The 19,099-nt window shown below is 39.4% G+C and overlaps 1 protein-coding gene across 3 annotated transcripts in view; it reads right to left on the bottom strand.

Annotated features, from left to right (window-relative positions):
• patj (PATJ crumbs cell polarity complex component) overlaps positions 1 to 19,099 on the bottom strand; it is a 405,565-nt gene that overhangs the window by 268,173 nt on the left and 118,293 nt on the right. For all 3 annotated transcript variants that reach the window (XM_043699258.2, XM_043699257.2, XM_043699256.2), the window contains 3 exons: positions 15,534 to 15,653; positions 6,976 to 7,302; positions 5,830 to 5,941 (listed from right to left, as the gene is read on the bottom strand). In XM_043699258.2, coding sequence (XP_043555193.2) covers positions 5,830 to 5,941; positions 6,976 to 7,302; positions 15,534 to 15,653 — 559 coding nt within the window. The remainder of the gene's footprint in view (positions 1 to 5,829; positions 5,942 to 6,975; positions 7,303 to 15,533; positions 15,654 to 19,099) is intronic.

Genomic DNA, 19,099 nt, shown 5'->3' on the forward strand with positions numbered 1-19,099 from the left:
GAGTAATTATGTTTTTACTAGTGATCATTTGTGCATTATTGAATCCATTACAGTCGATTACACCTTTCCATACACTTTTATTTTCAGCAGTTAAATGAATGAAATGCCATTAAGGCACGAAAGACAAGTAACACTTAGCCCCGCATCCCCCGAACTCACCCGCGTCCCCCTTCTCAATTTTTGAAACCTTCACTTATAGCATTAATTACTATTGGCAGATACTTAACCTTTCAATGGTTAGTGGCCTCAATACAAAGACATCAAATAATACTGAGGAGAATTCTGGTGAATGAATGAGAAGCTACTCAAAAACAAAATTGCATCAAATTAACAATTATCACTCTCACACTGTCTCTTAAATTTTCAAATGTCATGGGTATTGAATGCATATACAGAAAGTTCAGCCATAATTCAGACATACGGAGACATCTTTGAAGAATTGAGAGGGAATGTCATATTCTACATAATAAAACTGAGGATACCTTCCCTGAAAAAAGGAGTGTAGTTAAATGGGGCATTTCAAAGAGAATAACACTTCACAATTCAGAGCCTGATATTGTATTCTTGTTAAGACATTAGTCAATGGCTAGTGACAATTGGGTTTCAGGAACTCTAATGTGTTTACGACACAAGGCAAGTTAACTAGATTAAACTCAAGGTATGGTAATAATCCTTTAATTCAATGTGAAATTTATTTCACTATCTCTGAATTTTCTAATCACATACAGAACATTTTTTTATAAAATATCTACAGAGCTATTGGCATTCAATCACTTCTCATTCTGCAGCTCAAAAAGCACAAAATGCATCCATTCAACCACTATGCCAGTTCACCACAAACACAAAATAATTTGCTTCTCTCTTGGAGCTTTGCATTTGCCTTCTATTTTGTGCTGAATATTGATTCCTGCAGTTGACCTTTTGTCATATTGCCAGAACCTCCCTTCCTGACAGCATAGTGCTATACCAGATGGAATGCAGTGGCTCAAGAAGCAGGCTCATCAACACCTTCTCAAGGGCAATTAGGAATGAACAACAAATACTTTCCTTGCCATCAATGCTCATAGCCCATGAAATCATTGTTAGGTGTAACAGTGATTGTTAATCCAGCAGGTGATCTGAGGATTTTACGTTCAAGAGTGCATCAACTTTGTCAAAGATTCAGTTATATATTCATGTGACTGCAGGTCCTCATCATGTCCTGAGATACTGTACTTTTCATGCATGCACATCCTTAATCTTGTACAGCGGTCCAAACAAGAAACAAAGAATTTATTATCGTGCTATCTATGTTGCAGTATCAACCATTACAGTTTGTGGTTGGCGTAAAATGATATCACCCATTCTCCTTTCTACTGTTACAAAATAAATCAAACAAACAAGGGCAGGCAAAATTAAACTTACAAAGAAAACTTACAAAGTCAGATTCAAATACAATTTTGGGTGGTGGTATTGCAAATCCTGCTTTCTAGCTACTTTAATGAAGCTGCCCAGACACACCATGAGGGCAGGTAGGACTTGAACTTCCCACCTTCTGGCCCAGACTACCAATGCAGCAATGACTCGTTAAATTCTGCTTTTACTCTTATTAAAGAAAATGTAAGCAAGTTAGACAATTTCTAATGTGTCTACCTAATCAGCATAGCAGAAGATAATCTACTGTTGAGTCTCAATAAGAAGAAGCATTTGTGTTATACAACATAATGTAATGCTTTTGCAATTATAGTAATAAGTCCTAGTTACATTGAATAATTAGGCATAAGATTATCAGAAGCCAGAGATGATAAGTCTGTTTCCATCAAGACCACATACCTACACAAGACTGTGACACATCATCAGATTGTTTGGAGCTGAATACAACCTGGTACATTAACCATTTTAGAAAAATTCCCTTGGCTTTCAGAGGTCTTGCATGACGAGATATCAAACAAGGTAAATTACCAATCACGCAAAAACAGGGGTCATGACTAACACTGTACTCAGGAAAATAGCTTGTGCATATCCAATATGGGGAACTCCATTCTGTCAAGACTTTTTCAATCAATACTTGTTTCCGATAGAGAACCCAGAACCTTGCAGACAGGAAAACTAAAAGGAGACATGATTACTTTCAAAAAATATGGTTAATGTGGATTTTTGGACTGGAAGATGATTTAGATTGAAGTTCCCCAGGGGTTTGTGTTCAGACTCTTATTCTAAACAATATTTTGGACTTGGTGCACAGAAGACAATTGCAAAATGCTGTATATGAGGAGTAGAGGATAGTATCGAACTAAAAAAAAGACTGCAACAGGTTGATGGAATGGATGGAAGATGGCAGATGAACTTGACTGCAAAGAAGTAGGAAGTAGTTATTTTAACAGGAAGGTTAAAAGGTTATGGACAGATTATATAAAAAGATACAATTCTAAAGGGGATGCAAAAGGAGAAAGATCTGAAAGGAAGGACCATGGTAGGCTACTGCAGAAAATACGGAGATATGGCATTGAGGGGGAGTTGGAGGTTTGGATTAGGAATTGGCTGGATGGAAGAAGACAGAGGGTAGTAGTTGATGGCAAAGTTTCTTCATGGAGTGCCGTCACTAGCGGTGTTCCGCAAGGATCTGTTTTGGGACCATTGCTGTTTGCCATTTTTATAAATGACCTGGAAGAGGGGTTAGAAGGTTGGGTGAGCAAGTTTGCGGATGATACGAAAGTTGGAGGAGTTGTTGACAGTGAGGAAGGATGTGGCAGGTTACAGCAGGATATAGAGAAGCTGCAGAGCTGGGCAGAAAGGTGGCAAATGGAGTTCAATGTAGCTAAGTGTGAGGTGATTCACTTTGGGAAGAATAACAAAAAGATGGGGTACTGGGCTAATGGTCGGATACTTGGTAGTGTGGATGAGCAGAGGGATCTTGGTGTCCATGTACACAGATCTCTGAAAGTTGCCACCCAGGTAAATAGTGCGGTGAGGAAGGCATATGGCGTACTGGCTTTTATTGGTAGAGGAATTGAGTTCCGGAGTCCTGAGGTCATGATGCAGTTGTATAAGACTCTGGTGCGGCCGCATCTGGAATATTGTGTGCAGTTTTGGTCGCCATACTATAGGAAGGACGTGGAGGCACTGGAACGGGTGCAGAGGAGGTTTACCAGGATGTTGCCTGGTATGGAAGGAAGATCGTATGAGGAAAGACTGAGACACTTGGGGCTGTTTTCATTAGAGAAAAGAAGGTTTAGGGGTGACTTGATTGAGGTGTACAAGATGATTAGGGGGTTAGATAGGGTTGACAGTGTGAACCTTTTCCCGCGTATGGAGTCGGGTATTACAAGGGGGCATAGCTTTAAATTAAGGGGGGGTAGATATAGGACTGAAGTTAGGGGTAGGTTCTTCACTCAGCGAGTCGTAAGTTCATGGAATGCCCTGCCAGTAGCAGTGGTGGACTCTCCCTCTTTATGGGCATTTAAGCGGGCATTGGATAGGTATATGGAGGATAGTGGGTTAGTATAGGTTAGGTGGGCTTGGATCGGCGCAACATCGAGGGCCAAAGGGCCTGTACTGCGCTGTATTTTTCTATCTATGCATATGTGCATAGGTCATTGACAGTTAATAAAACATCCTAGGCTTTATTAATAGAGGCATTGTGTACAAAAGCAGGCGGTTATGTTAAACGTGTATAAAGCTGGACTGTTGCACTCAGCTCTGGCCTCCAAACTTATTGAAAGATGGGAAGACTTTCGAGAGATTGCAGAACAGATTCACAAGAATAATTTTGGGGATGAAGAATGTAATTAATGGAGTCAAGCATCCCATGCCAAACACTGCCAACATGTGTTTGACTACGTTGCTACCACCATTCCTCTTTGCTAACGAGGTTTATTGGGCCTACTTTGCTCATAAAGAGGTCGAGGAAAAGCACGAGGTAGTCAAGTGAGAAACATCTCATATTAAAACAAGACAAATTAATTGCTTTTTAATAGTCATATACTAATTACAAGAGTAAGATAGACATCTTTACTAAGACTAATAGAGGATCTCAAAGGCAACAGAACTAAGTTGTTCCACCTTTTCAAATGAAGTCTTTATGTTATCAGCTTGGGTGGAGCTTAATACATGAATCTTTTTAGAAACATTACCTAATACGACAACCAGGTGGATTTCCTTATAGAACAGAAAGTTGAGAAGTGGCTTGATAGAGATATTAAAATGAGAGGTCTGGACCAAGTAAATTGAGAAGAACTCTTCTCATGAATGGAATGATCCAGATAAGGATACAGATTTAAGGTATTTCGAAAAAGAAGCAAATGAGGAATGAGGAGCAATGTCATGGAGTCAGTATTAAGATCTGGGATATACCGCTCAAGAGTAGGATGGAAGCAGGTTCAAGTGAGGCAATACAGAGATAATTGGATTATTATCTGAAAAACAAAGTGTGGTCATAGGCAGAAGGTAGGGGTAAATGAATTGTTCATTTGTAGAGCCAGGAAAGGCACAACAGGCTGACTGGTCTCCTTCTGTACCACAACAATTCTGTGACTCTGAAAAATAGGTCATGAGCTATCAGTTAAGCAACACAAGTTCATAGGAGAAATTAATGTTTGTGTATAAAAAAGGGATATTAGCATAAGAGGTATAGTTAATAAGTTTGTTGATGACACCAAAATTGGAGGTACAGTGGACAGCAAAGAAGGTTACCTCAGATTACAATAGGTTCAGATGGGCCAATGGGCTGAGAAGTCCCAGGTGAAGTTTAATTCAGATAAATGTGAGATGCTGCATTTTGAAAAAACAAATCTTAGCAGGACTTATACACTTAATGGTAACGTCCTAGGGAGTGCCTCTGAACAAAGAGACGTTGGAGTGCAGGTTCATAGCTCCTTGAAAGTGGAGTCGCAGTTAGATAGGATAGTGAAAAAGGCGTTTGGTATGCTTTCCTTTATTGGTCAGAGTATTGAGTTGGGAGGTCATGTTGCAGCTGTACAGGACATTGGTTAGGCCGCTGTTGGAATACTGCATGCAATTCTGATCTCCTTCATATCGGAAAGGTGCTGTGAAACTTGAAAGGGTTTAGAAAAGATTTACAAGGGTGTTGCCAGGGTTGGAGGATTTGAGCTATAGGGAGAGGTTGTGTAGGGCTGTTTTCCCTGGAGCGTCAGAAGCTGAGGGGTGACCTTATAGAGGTTTATGAAATCATGAGGGGCATGGACAGGATAAATAGACAAAGTCTTTTCTGTGGGGTGGGGGAGTCCAGAACTGGAGGGCATAGGTTTAGGGTGAGAGGGGAAAGATAGAAAAGAGACCTAAGAAGCAACTTTTTCATTCAGAGGGTGGTACGTATATGGAATGAGCTGCTAGAGGAAGTGGTGGAGGCTGGTACAATTGCAACATTTAAAAGGCATCTGGAAGGGCATATGAATAGGAAGAGTTTGGAGGGATATGGGCCAGGTGCTGGCAGGTGGGACGAGATTGGGTTGGGATATCTGGTCGGCATGGACGAGTTGGACTGAAGGGTCTGTTTCCGTGCTGCATATGTCTATGACTCTATAAGCTGAGTCATGTGAAATCAAGCTTGTGTTTTTCTAGTTTACGCATTTGTCATGATTTATTGTTTTGTTATAATAATGTTATATTGGTAAATGCACTGCGGTCATTTCATAAATAACAGGTATAATATAAGAAGAGTCTCAAAGACAATTGTTGTGCCTGAAATGCTATTCAGTTCTTTTCGTTATGAGTCCAGCACTGGTGTTGAAAATGCTTGGGCATTTCTATATTACAGACACATTCATTGACTGAAACAAGTTGTAGCGACAATCTTACACAATTACAAAAGTTACTTAAAACAGGTCAAACCTAGGTCAAGGCCATTTCTCATGATGGTGACAGTTCTTTCATAATATTCAGGAACCATCCCTTGGTCACTGTCTTCTGCATATGTAGAGGAAGACAAAGAACCTTCATGGAACTTTCCATCACCGTGAAAAAAGAAAAAAAAATCAGCACATTTTACCAGCAAATTAGGATGAATTTAGTTCTAGCATCAACAGAATTTTGAGTAATCTAAGAAAGAGGAATATGGTGACAATAACTTGTGATGCACACTTTAATCATTTTGGACAATGTAGGAGATTTTGTCACATCTTTTACTCATTTCCTTGAAATAATGAAGCACGTTTAAACGTTAGTTATAATAATTGCTAAATCCTATTCAAATAGTCATTCATTTAAGCACAATTTGAGTATTTCTGAAAAAGACCTTTTTTTTTTGCATTCACCAGAACAATTTACAAACATATCAATTCAAATGGAAAACCAACATTTATATTGCATTAGACGACAATGATTGGTGGCCAAGTGGACTGTATTGGTGGCCACAGAAGAAATTCCCACATGAGGAGGTGAACATTAATTGTAAAAATAAAATTATTTTACTCCTGAACTTTTGGACTCTAGTTTATTTCAATTTACTTCAGCAGGATACATATGCTCAGTGCAGCATGCTCTGAGGGAAAAGAGGATTTTAAACCTCTGAATCGCAGAACTTTTGATCACTAGAGGTTTTTCTCATGTTGTGAATAGGTCTTTTGTCAGATAATTCATAATCATATTGGTCAACAACTCCTCTATTATCATTGTATCATATCGACCATGGTGGTAGAAGCCAATTATAGTCTGAATTCATCTAGCACCTTCATATGTCCTTAGAATACTATTCTATACTGTTTAACGTAAATGCAAAATACTTTTCAAAAGAAATGATAAGGTAGAAGTTGACTAAGGTACACGAGAAATGGCAACATAAAAAAAGAAATAGATTAAAATAGCAAGCAGCATGCTCTTCTCAAAACAAAGCAAGATTGCAGGACAACGTTGTCAGTGTTCTAATGACCACTACGCGTCATTACAGGTTGGGATGAAATAAGTTTATTTTTTAAATGAATTCAGTTCATAATTGTGACATTACAGGATTGTGTTATGTAGCATTAAAATTATTCTTACCTCTCTTGCTTTATGTTGTTGTAATGAATGAGAAATGTTATGTAGCAGTTGATCATCCACTGTTTTTATATTTGTTGAGTCTTTCAGCTCAGAATATTCCAGTCGATCATTTAAATATTGCTTGTTAACATTTTCATACATCACTTCATGCAGCTCAGTCTCATCATCCACTGACATTTCTTGCTGTTCACTACTTGGACTCCACTGACCTCTTGAAAACCCTTCTGCTTCACTGCTAGCATCGCCAGGGTTTAAATTCAACAACTGTAAAGGCTCCCCAGGTTCATCAACTAGTTCTTCTTCAGAAAATGAAGTATCCTCAAATTCCTATTGGCAGCAAAGAAAAAAACATACTGCTAGTTGGAGTCCATATGAAATGTAACAAAACATTTAATTCAAGCAGGAGTAAAGAAACTTTGACACTGAGCTCACTAAAATATTTTTGAATATCAAAATTGTATCAAACAAAATAAAGATTGATAAGGAGAAACATGGTTTATTTGAATTCTGAAATCCATGTCAGACACTGTTTTTTCTCTTTTGATTTCCAAATATAGAAGTGCACAGTGCAGTTAAAAACTGGATGTTAATCTTACTGAAGGATGAGAATTCTGAGAAAACCTGTTTGTTGTTAGTTTGACCAATTTCTATTTCATCAAAGTGTAGAGTTCAGAAAATGATATTATTCAAGCAAGTGGTGAATATTATAAAAGTTTATTAACAGGAAGGAAATAAAACTGAATGTTATCCATAAACAGAAGCTTTAAAACAGTGAATGTTGGGTTAACTCTGAATAAGATGTCAAGAGGCAATATGTCACATTGATTCCTTGGCATACATTTATAACTCATGACTTGACTTGCCTGAATTGTGAATTCAGTCATTAGCTATTAGCTTTTCTTCCTTTACAATAGAGTGCCAGTTGTTAATTGCATAAAAATGTGTTAAATTTCATGGAGGCAATAGGTATTCATTGGGAATTCACTTGTGCTTCTATAAATAGGAATGGACTGAAACTGTATTAGCTAGTTTAGAAGATGCATGACTAACATGCATCTCTACAAACTAAGCTTATACAATTGTGTAAAGATTTACTCCAATTCTATCCCTCACTACCTGGCTTTTTGACTGTAATAGTGTCTGGTAGGGAGGGAATCATTTTGACATTCTCAATATAGGCTATTCAATGCAAGAGTTCTGACAGCAATCGATGACAAGAGTATTGGCTGTTGTTCCCTTCATGCATGTCAGTATTCTTTATTTACATTTAAGATCTCATGCACCTGTGGATTTACTTCTCTTCCCAGAATTTTCCATATTTTCTTGCCTTTTTCTCATGGAATCAGAGAACCACAAAGTTGTTGTGATGTAAAAAAATGGACATTCAGCTCATCGTGTCTGCTCCAGTTCTTCAAATGAGTAGCTCACTTAGAGCCATTCTCCTGCATTAAGTTTGCACATTAATCTTTTTCAAATAACCATTTAATTCCCTTTTGAATGCCTTGATTAATTTAATTATTAAATAATAATCATGTCGGGTTATCTCATTTTCTTAAATCATCTTAATTACTTGCCTAAATCTTTACATAAGAAATAGGAGCAGCTGTAGGTATGTGGTTCCAAGATCCTGCTCTACTTTATTTATAATAAAATCATGACTGATCTAATGGATGTAACTCCACTTTTCTGCCTGCGCTTAACTCCCACGTAATTTGAAAATCTGGCTAATTTATTCTTATTTGCGACGACATTTTATAAAGTAATATTGTCTGGAGGACTTAAAAGAACTGGACAAAATGGATTTCAAGCTTTGTAAAAATACTTGGCGCAATTTCTTCTTAAGAGGTCATTGACAGTTCATTGTTGACATTGACAATCTTTTTAAATAAGGCTTCTATAAATCACTCAAATAATGATAGCTGCTTGCTTTGCTTTATATCACCATTGGGCTGGTTGAACAGGGATTAGTGTGGAAAGATGTTCGTTTATCCGATTTGGGTTGGAGGGAAGCCAGAAAATCAAGCTGAGTTTGGGGAAAGTTTGCTAAGAATAAGATACCTAGGTGATCTCACTCACTTCTGAGAGGAAAATCCTCTTGAGAGCAATTTATTAGTTCTTTTGAAAGCGTGATTGAGGAAACATCTCAAGATTCTATCTCCTGAGCAAGCTGTGTCTTCGAAGACAACTATGCATGATTAGTGACTTGACTACAAGTGCCAGAACATCACAGCAACATCCAAATCTTTATCCTTTCTCTTTCAAGAATAATCCATTGGTAAATATAGGTTTTTTTATTCAAAAAAGCAATCTCTGCAGAGGTATATTTATTTTTCTGAAGAGGCAGTGTGTGTTTGGAGATATTTAGATGGATAAGCATTTATACTTCTATATTAATATCTGTTTTCATTCACCAATCATTGCATCTTTACTGAATAAGCTTTGTCTTAGCAAGAAAGCAATAATTGTGGTTATTAAGAAACTTGGTTGACAGATCTTGCTCTATGAAACCAGCAATAGACAAGCTATTTAACTGAGCATCTTGGCAAACAAAAAAGAATATTTTTATTTTGTGCTGCAACTTGTGGAGTAATGGGACCAGAGTGAAGGGGCACTCCTCCAACCTTATCCATAACACTTTAAAAATATTCAAAGACCAGTATCCACTGCTGTCTCCTTGAACCGCTGCAGTCCACTTGCTGTGGGTTGACCCACAATGCCATTAGGGAGAGAATTCCAGGATTTTGACCCAGCAAAGGTGAAGGAACGGTGATGTATTTCCAAATCAGGATTGCCAGTGGTTCAGAGGGGAACTTGCAGGTGGTGGTGCTCCCATGTATCTAATACTTTGTCTTTCGAGATGGATGTGGTCCTGGGTTTAGAAGGTACTGTCTGAGGATCTTTGATGAATTTTTGCAGTGCATTTTATGGATAGTACACACTGCTGCTACTCAGCATTGGTGGTGGAGGGAATGGTAGCTTGTCAATGTAGTGCCAATCAAGCCGGCTGTTTTGTCCTGAATGGTGTCATGCTTCATGAGTGTTGTTAGAATTGTACCAATCCAGGCAAGTGAGGCGTATTCTATCACATTCCTGGCTTGTGCCTTGTAGATGATGGCAGGCTTTGGGGAATCCAGATGTGAATTTACTCACCACATTGCTCCTAGCTGTTGACTCTTCTAGTCAGTGTGTTTATGTGGTGAGTCCAGTTGAGTTTCTGGTCAATGGTAACCCCAGACATTGCTCGTGGGGGATTCAATGATTGCAACACCATTGAATGCCAAGGGGCAGTGATTGGATTGTCGCTTATTGCTGATGGTCATAGCCTGGCATTTGTCCAGCGCAAACATTTCTTGCCACTTGTCAGCCCAATCCTGTATATTGTCCAGATCTTGTTGCATTTGACCATGGACTGCTTCAGTGTCTGAGGAATCGTGAATGTGCTGAACATTGCACAATCATTGGTGAACATCCCCACTTCTGACCTGATAATGGAGGAAAGGTCACAATGAAGCAACTGAAGATAGTTGGGCAAAGGACTTTATTCTGAGGAACTCCTGCAGAGATGCCCTGTGCTGAGATGACTGACCAACAATCACAACCATCTTCCTATTAGTCAGATGTGACTCCAAACAGCAGAGAGTCTGCCCCAATAATCATTGATTCCAGTTTTGCTAGAGCTCCTTGATGCCACACTCGGTTGAATGAGGCCTTGATGTCAAAGGGTGTCACTTTCCCTCACCTCTGGAATTCAACTCTTTTGTCCATGTTTAAACCAAGGCTGTAAAGAGGTCAGAAGCTGAGTGGCCCTAGCGGAACCCAAACTAGGTGTCACTGAGCAGGTCACTGCTAAGCAGTGGCTGCCTGATAACATTATTGATGAAACCTTCCATCATTTTCTTAATTACTTGATATAATTGTATACAGAAGAACCTCAATCTTCCGAATGAGATGGGTGGGCACTATTTCGTTCAGATAATTGATTGTTCAGTTAATCGATTCAATGCCTCTTCTCTGGGGCTCGGAGTATTCTGAAGTTTCCTTTTTCCTCGCTCTGCCTGCCCTGCTCCTTCTCTCTGTCTCAGGGTTTGTTTCTGAGCAGACACACAGTTGTGTTTAAGAGACCAGCAGCATTGCTGAAGCCTCCCGCTCCCTACCCACCGTCCTCTCGCCTCCTGCTCCCCACCCACTGCCCTCCCACCCCACCAGTTCAATGAGATTGACAGAGTAAGCACTTGCTACGACTGCTCTCTGTTCAGGAGACTAGGCAATAGCACACCGCGTGTGAGTCACCATGTCCCCTCTGCACCCCCAACCCCATCCAAACCCCGTCTGCACCCACCGCCGTGCACCCCCACCCAAGCGCTCCAGCAACTGCCCACTCTCGTCCACCCCGGCCCCCTCCACACCCCCGTCCATGCTGCCTCCTCTGTCCGACCCCAACCACATTCCACTCCCCCATTTCACTGTGCCCTCGAACCCCCAGCACTCCCCCGCCCCTTCTCCAGGGCAGCCGGAATAGGCACCAACAGTAAGACAGCTGCTGCCTTTTTTTGGGCAGGAGTGGGGGCGAGTCTCCAAATAGTGTGCATGCGCGTACACACACACAACTTTTTACTGCAACTTTTTGTCAAGTGCCACTTTGCCCTGTACAGGACAATGGTACAGAGATTATCTGGAGAACGTGGGTTTAGAGTACACCCTTGTGTAGAACTCCAGGGCAAATGTGGGGGGAGAGAGAGAGAGGGCAGGAGGTCAGTCATTTAGAGACGGTGCTGGGCTCCCACCGATGTCCAGGACTGTTATTGGCAGCATTTCAGTAATCAGAGTTCATTTTTAATCACTATAAACAAAAGATGTGATCACGGTTGAAACAGATCTTTGAAGTAATATTTCTATCAGGACTTCGAGATCTCCTTCGGATAATCCGATATTCAGATAATTGATATTCGGATAATCAAGGTTCCTCTGTATTAACATTTGGCAGTTAATGCACAAGGACAACCAGATCACACTGCACTACAAAATTGTACATTTTTCTTCATTTACACAATACTCAGCTTTTCTATTCTTCTCACTAAAGGAACAGTCTCCCATATTCCCAAATTATACTTCATCTGCTAAGTTTTTGCCATCTCATTTAATCTATCAATATCTTTTATAGATTCTGTCCATTCTCTTCCCAGTTTGGTTACCCAGGTTCTTTGTATCATCAAACATTTGGCTACAATACACTCTGTCCCCTCCGAAAGTCATTACTATAATGTAAATAGTGATGCCCTAGCTCTGATCTCTGTGACATTCCACTAGTTACAGTTTCCCAATTTGAAAAAAATTCATCAGCCCAAACCATCTGGGCTGAAATTTACCAAAAATCACTTCAGTGTAAATGACATGATGTTTCATGGAAGGTTTCATTCTATGATCCCCAGCAAGTTTTCTCAAGTAATGTGACACTGCTCATGTCATGAAGGATGTACTACCACGTCTCCCCAGCGACACAGCATTATCTCACAATGGTTCCTGACCACCCCAATGCCCCTCCAAAGTACTAGCCATATCTACTCTGTGTCTTTTACTCACTCACTTGGAATGTCTCATCATCTTTCCTGACTGATGACAGACCAGCATCCTCCAACTGACCAAAGTCCCTCTTTACTGTTCATTACTGCCAAATGTGACAAGCTGCCTACTTATCTGCTTGCATTGCAAGGCAAGGCAAAGATGCCGTGAGTGTTCAATTAAGTGCAAAATGAGTGAATGCTAAGAAAACAAGTTAAGGGTCCTGAGATGCACCCTGTTCTGATGGCTGAGGTGCATGCCTGTCCCTGTACGTAAAGTAGTCTGCCAGCAGCACCACAATGAAAAATATTGCTGAGCTCCAAAGTGCGGTCTTGAACTGCTGAATAAATGAGTCCTAAATGTACCATGATGATGTGGTGCTTTTGAGACTGCAAACTCTATGAATTGAGGGCTCAGGCAGTTGCTGCCAATGGATGAAGAATACAGGTCAAGATGGAGGCTTGGTGACCTGCAGTTGCCAATGTCTGCTCAGAATTTCAGGTCAAGTTGCCCTCTAATTTCTCTCCATTGTTCAGGAATATAAATTAGGTCAGATTAAATAATAATGAGATGTTAATGCATACAAATAGGTCCTTCACTGCTCACCAGACAAATTCAAATCCACCTGCAAAACACACTTCTTGAATCTCATTTTTCCATTCTCTCATTTTCCCAACTGACTCACCATAGTCCATGATATTCAGGACTTGGGAAAATTCAGTCTAAAGTGCATTAGCTAATCTTCTATCCATGCTCATGTATCATCCTAACACTAAACACTATGACCTCTGATCTTGTGCCTTTTATGTGGCACCTTAATGAATGCCTTTTTGATATTCAAACATGCCAGATTTATCCCTCCTGCTTCTCACATTCTTAAAGAATAGCAGGCTCGGTGACATGGTGCAATGAAAACAAACTCACTCTCAATGCTGGCAAAACTAAAGAACTGATCATTGACTTCAGAAAGAAAGGAAGAGAACACACCTACCATCAATGTAGCTGAGGTTGAGAGAGTGGAGAGCGTCAAGTTTCTAAGAGTGACGATAACCAACAACCTGACCTGGACTTCCTATGTAAATGCAATGGTAAAGAAGGGACAACAATGCCTCTTCTTTCTCAGGTGGATCTGGAAATTCGGTAAGTCCACAACGACCCTCATCAACATTCACAGATGCTCCACTGAAAACATACTGTTTGGGGGCATAATGGCTTGGTATGGCAACTGCTCTACCCAGGACCGTAGGAAACTACAGAAGCATGCATGCACAGCCCAGACCATCACAGAAGCCAACCTTCCATCCATGTACTCCATTTGCACAGCTTGTCGTAGCAGAAAGGCTGCCAACGTTATCAAAGACCCACTGCATCCAGGTAATGATCTCCTACACCTCTTCCATCAGGCAGAAGATACACACGCACCAGCAAATTCAAAAGCAGCTTCTCCTCTGCCATTATTAGCATGATGAATGGACTCTCTAACTTCAAATAAGGCTGACCTTGCTAATGTTGATCTTGTCGAGCACATGCCCTATATCTTGTGCGACGTAACTTGTATGCCTCTGCCTAAGTTCTTTTTCACCCTATGATCTGTATGTTCTCGCTTAGTATGATCTGCCTGTACTGCTCGTAAACAAAGTTTTTCACTGTGCTTAAGTACATTTGAAAATAAATAAAAATTTCTTAAAGCAGCAAATAAATTAGTCAAACATGATTTTCCTTTCATAACACCATGTTGACTCTGCTTGCTTGTATGATGAAATTCCAAATATCCTGCTACTACTTTCTTAATGATTGGCAAAATACTGGAATCAATGACAGACGGTAGGCTAATTGGCCAATAGTTTCCGGCTTTCTAGCTTCTGCCATGTTTGAATACTAGCATTACCGTTGCAATTTTCTAGAATCTAGGCAGTTTTGAAAGATTAATGGATATCACCAAATTTGCACCTCTACTACTATTTCACTTCCGAACGAATTTGCATTATCTGACTGAAATGAGCTTTTATAAACACCAGTGATTTTCGGATAAGCAATGTGCATGTCATTCAAAATATGAATTCAAATTTTTGAACTTTTGGAATATTGTGTGCAATTCTGGTCTCCCTCTAATGGATGTTGTGAAACTTGAAAGGGTTCAGAAAAGATTTACAAGGATGTGGCCAGGGTTGGAGGATTTGATCTATAGGGAGAGGTTGAATAGGCTGGGGCTGTTTTCCCCTGGAGCATCAGAGACTGAGGGTAGACTTTACAGAAGTTTATAAAATCATGAGGGGCATGGATAGGGTAAATAGGCAAGGTCTTTTCCCTGGGGTGATGGAGTCTAGAACGAGAGGGCAAATATTTAGGGCGAGAAGGGAAAATTTGAAAAAAGGGACCTCAAGGGCAACTTTTTCACGCAGAGGGTGGTGCCTGTGTGCAATGAGTTGCCAAAGGAAGTGGTGGAGCCTGATACAACTATAACATTTAAAAAGCATCTGGATGGATATATGAATAGGAAGAGTTTAAAGAGATATGGGCCAAGTGCTGACAAATGGGACGAGATTAGGTTAGGATATCTGGTTGGTATGAACGAGTTGGACCAAAGGGTCTGTTTCCATGCTGTACATCTCTATGACTCTATAAATACGCTATCTGCCATTTATCTTTTCTTAGCACTGCTGAAAAAAAAACACATTTTGTTGGAAGATTTTTGTCTTGCATTTATCAGAACAGTTCAGAAGAAAAAACAACATTTATACTTTAGGAGGAGAGAATGCTTATTGGTTAGCAGTAGATTCTGCTTGATAGAGGCACACTGGCATGGAGAAAACACCAGTTAACAATGACAGGTAGCCATCTGATAGTTGGGCAACTATCAATCAGTCATCATTAATTAATCTGCCCAAAGAGAAGTTTCTTGTGAGAAAATATTCACACATATATAAAATTAACACTGACCAACATATTAGAGAAGTAATTTAAAAGTAAATTTATAAACCTAACGAAGAAGCACTTACATGAGGTACTGGCAGGTTTGAGGAATAGACTAAGTTCAATATTTCCGAGTCAGACTTTACATCCTCTGCAGTAGCACTTGAATCACTTAAGTCTGAATTGTCATTTTCATTTGCTTCAGTCTGAGAAGAAAATACTAATTTTGTAAATTAAGTACAAATCTTTATTGCTGTAACTCCATATTAGGAATGATAACAAGTACATTGAAAATATCAATCTAATTAAGTGATATTTATAAGATCTCTCCTGACTAAGATCTCAACTTTTTCACTTTGCTACAGTCAACACCTAAGCACACAGGAAAGTTCCATGATTTTCATAGACACATTCTGATGACTAATATATGTTTAAGCAATAAAGTAAATTTTTTATTACACCTAAAATTTGTTGCGTCAAGTTTAAAGTTCAGATCCTATTGCAATTACTCTCAATGCCTTTTTAAATGTTATCCCTATGGGTGACAGATGATAAATATCCTATACGGCCATAAAATAATATAGAGTAAGTAAGATCAAGAAATTTTGAATAGGGACACCAAAAATACAAAAACAAGATGGTAGTTCGAAGAAATACATTGGAAGTTAGAGTGAAGATTCAAGAGGATGGTATCACACTGGAGAAAATAGATAAGTCTACCTATTTAGGACAAATGATAAGAAAAGAGTGAAAATGCGATGCATAAGTTAAAAGGAGGATAGAGATAATTAGGAGTAATTTTGTGAAGCTGAATAATGTGTTGACAAGAAAATTCAAGTTTGCAACAAGGATAAAACTCATAAGATGCTACAATTGTTCCATTTTCCAGGATGCCTCAGAAAATAGCGAACAAATAAACATCTGCACGAGTAAACAAAGACCTTTGACATGCAGATGCTTAGCTGTATTCTAAAATCTCCAGATACAGACCAAATGACAAATGAAGGGGCACTCAAAATTGCAAAAGCAAAAAGAAACCAAAAAGTGATATCCAGAAAAGAAAATGTCAGCACTTTTGTCATTTGATCAGAACTGAAAAGCAACATAAATCTATTATAAAAAGTGGAGGGCAGCAGAAAGACAGGTCGACCTAAGCTGTGAGATGGTGGATGTCAGAGGATAGTTGCAGATAAGCCAAAGTCATTGTATGACAATAGCATAAGACATAAGTGTGACATGCCATGATAGAAAATCCGCTTGCAGCAGAAGCTACAACCCACTGCAGAAATTGCTAGGAAAAAATCAGCTGGCAAGGGGCAGTTTGCAGGAAACGAACTAAAATAACAAGATTATGAATCTGAGCTGCAACTTCTTTTTAAAGTATTTTGTAAATGCCTAATGAACAAATGCACAGACTCACCTGCCCTACCCTATTTCCCCCTCCATTTACCATGGTTAATCCATCTAGCCTGTGCATCCCTGGACACAGTGGGCAATTTAGCATGGCCAATTCACCCAACCTGACTACTTTTGGATTGTGGGAAGAAATCCACACAGACACAGGGAGAATGTGCAAACTCCACACATACAGTGACCCAAAGCTAGAATCGAACCTGGGTCTCCGGTGCTGTGAGGTAGCAGCACTAACCACTGGGCCACCATGTTATGCAGCTCTATCATCATTCTCAACTGATAAAATGCAAAGCATTCTTGTCAGGTTGTTATTTTTGATTGTAATTCATTCACAATATTGGAGCACCATGTATAGACATGTATTGTTTGATGTCAGTTTCTCCATATTTAGTAACATACCTTGCTGTCTCACAGGAATTATACAAATACTACAGAACAAGACTAGATGATATCAATATAAAACAATTGATTCAAACCAAAATGTCATGAAGTTATACAACTCAGAAGTGGTCATTCAACCCCATCAATGTGTATGCTCTGAGAGTTCTATGCAATTGTCCAATCTCCCAGGACTCTTCCATAATGCTGGCTAAAATGTTTTTTTCTCTCAAGTATATATTCAATTCCCTTTTAAACATTATCACATCTGCTCTCATCACCTCCTCAATTCATACATTCTAAGTCCGAACAAAATAGAGCGATAATCACTCCCTGAGTTATTTCTTAAATCTGGTTCTTCTGATTACCAACCCTCCGGCCATTTTATCTACTCTATCAAATGTCCTTGGAACTTGGAGCACCTCAATTAAATCTTCCCTTAACCTGACAGTTTATCCGAACTTGGCACGAAAAAGAAGCCCTTCATTCCTGGTACAACAGCAAAGAAGTTTGGATGCTGGAAATTTTAAACAAAGGAATGGAAAAAGCTGTGTAAACCAGGTAGCATATGTAGAGAGAAAAACAGGGTTAATCTCTCAGGTCAGAGAGGAGCAACAAAGTGATGAGCGCTGAGAGATATAACACCTTTTAACCAAGACAAAGAATGTGGGGAGGACAGGAAAGAACAAATGACAAGATCTATGGAAGGGTGAAAAGCAGCAGAGATGAAAGGAATGATTTTGCAAGGCAATATGAGACAATATTATGACAAGCAAAAACGCAAAAGATACATCTGGATTAGAAGTAAATGGAAAGGTAGAACCACTACTCACAACTGTCATCCAAAACAATAAAGAGGGCACATATTTTCTCATTTAATCTGACATGTCCTCCATGCTATTATGATCATCCCGCTTGTTCTATTATTTCACTTCCTCTCAGTTTCTCTACTAAAACCCCAGGTCTCTCGGTTCCTGCAGTCCATTCATAATTAGATTATATTGCTTCTCATTCTTCTCCAAAAACTGTATTGCAAAATATCGCATTAGAGGTGCATGACTAATGACATACTTGTTCAAATACTAAATATGAATGGCAGAACTATCAGTAACCTTTGCTTCTGGGCATTGCAAGGCCTGAGGCAGCAACATCATCCAGCACTAAACATTAATTCAATAACAGACAAGCAGCCCATCTCCAAAACAATTATACCATGCTTCCTGTTCCCTGAACCGTACTGTCTTGCAATCTCCCTATTGGAGAGATGTCAGTCGAGTTGTTTTATAATGGATACCTACAATTCTGTGCGTCTTACTCATTTCAATACACACCAGAAAGCTGGTGGCGAGGCTGGGGTGGAATTTGTGCTTACATTCCTAAACCAGGTTATAGTCTAACATTAATTTTTGCTATAAATTCTGTGTTACAATCGAGCCCTCCACAATCGCCTGATGAAGGAGCGTCGCTCCGAAAGCTAGTGTGCTTCCAATTAAACCTGTTGGACTATAACCTGGTGTTGTGTGATTTTTAATTTTGTACACCCCAGTCCAACACCGGCATCTCCGAATCATGTTTACATTCCATTTGTGAAAGTCAGGACTATAGAACAACGTAAAATCATTTTGGAATTGATAACATTTATTGTGAGGAAATTTGAACGAGTTGAAAGCTTGTTCTGTTGGCGCACTACACCCAGATACACAGTAAATCAGCATGGTACATAATTGAAAAAAGCACTAATGGCATATTGGGGATAATTGGTGAATTCAGCTCTAACAAAAAGGCTTAGTTTAATTATGAATCACAGTTATACATTTTGCTGAATGGAAAAGACATAAATTAGGATAAAGTAAATGCTTCC

The sequence above is a fragment of the Chiloscyllium plagiosum genome, unplaced genomic scaffold (genome assembly GCF_037043375.1).
Source record: "Chiloscyllium plagiosum isolate Xiang-an unplaced genomic scaffold, Cpla_swu_hap1 HiC_scaffold_9, whole genome shotgun sequence".
In the NCBI taxonomy this organism is placed as follows: Eukaryota; Metazoa; Chordata; class Chondrichthyes; order Orectolobiformes; family Hemiscylliidae; genus Chiloscyllium; species Chiloscyllium plagiosum.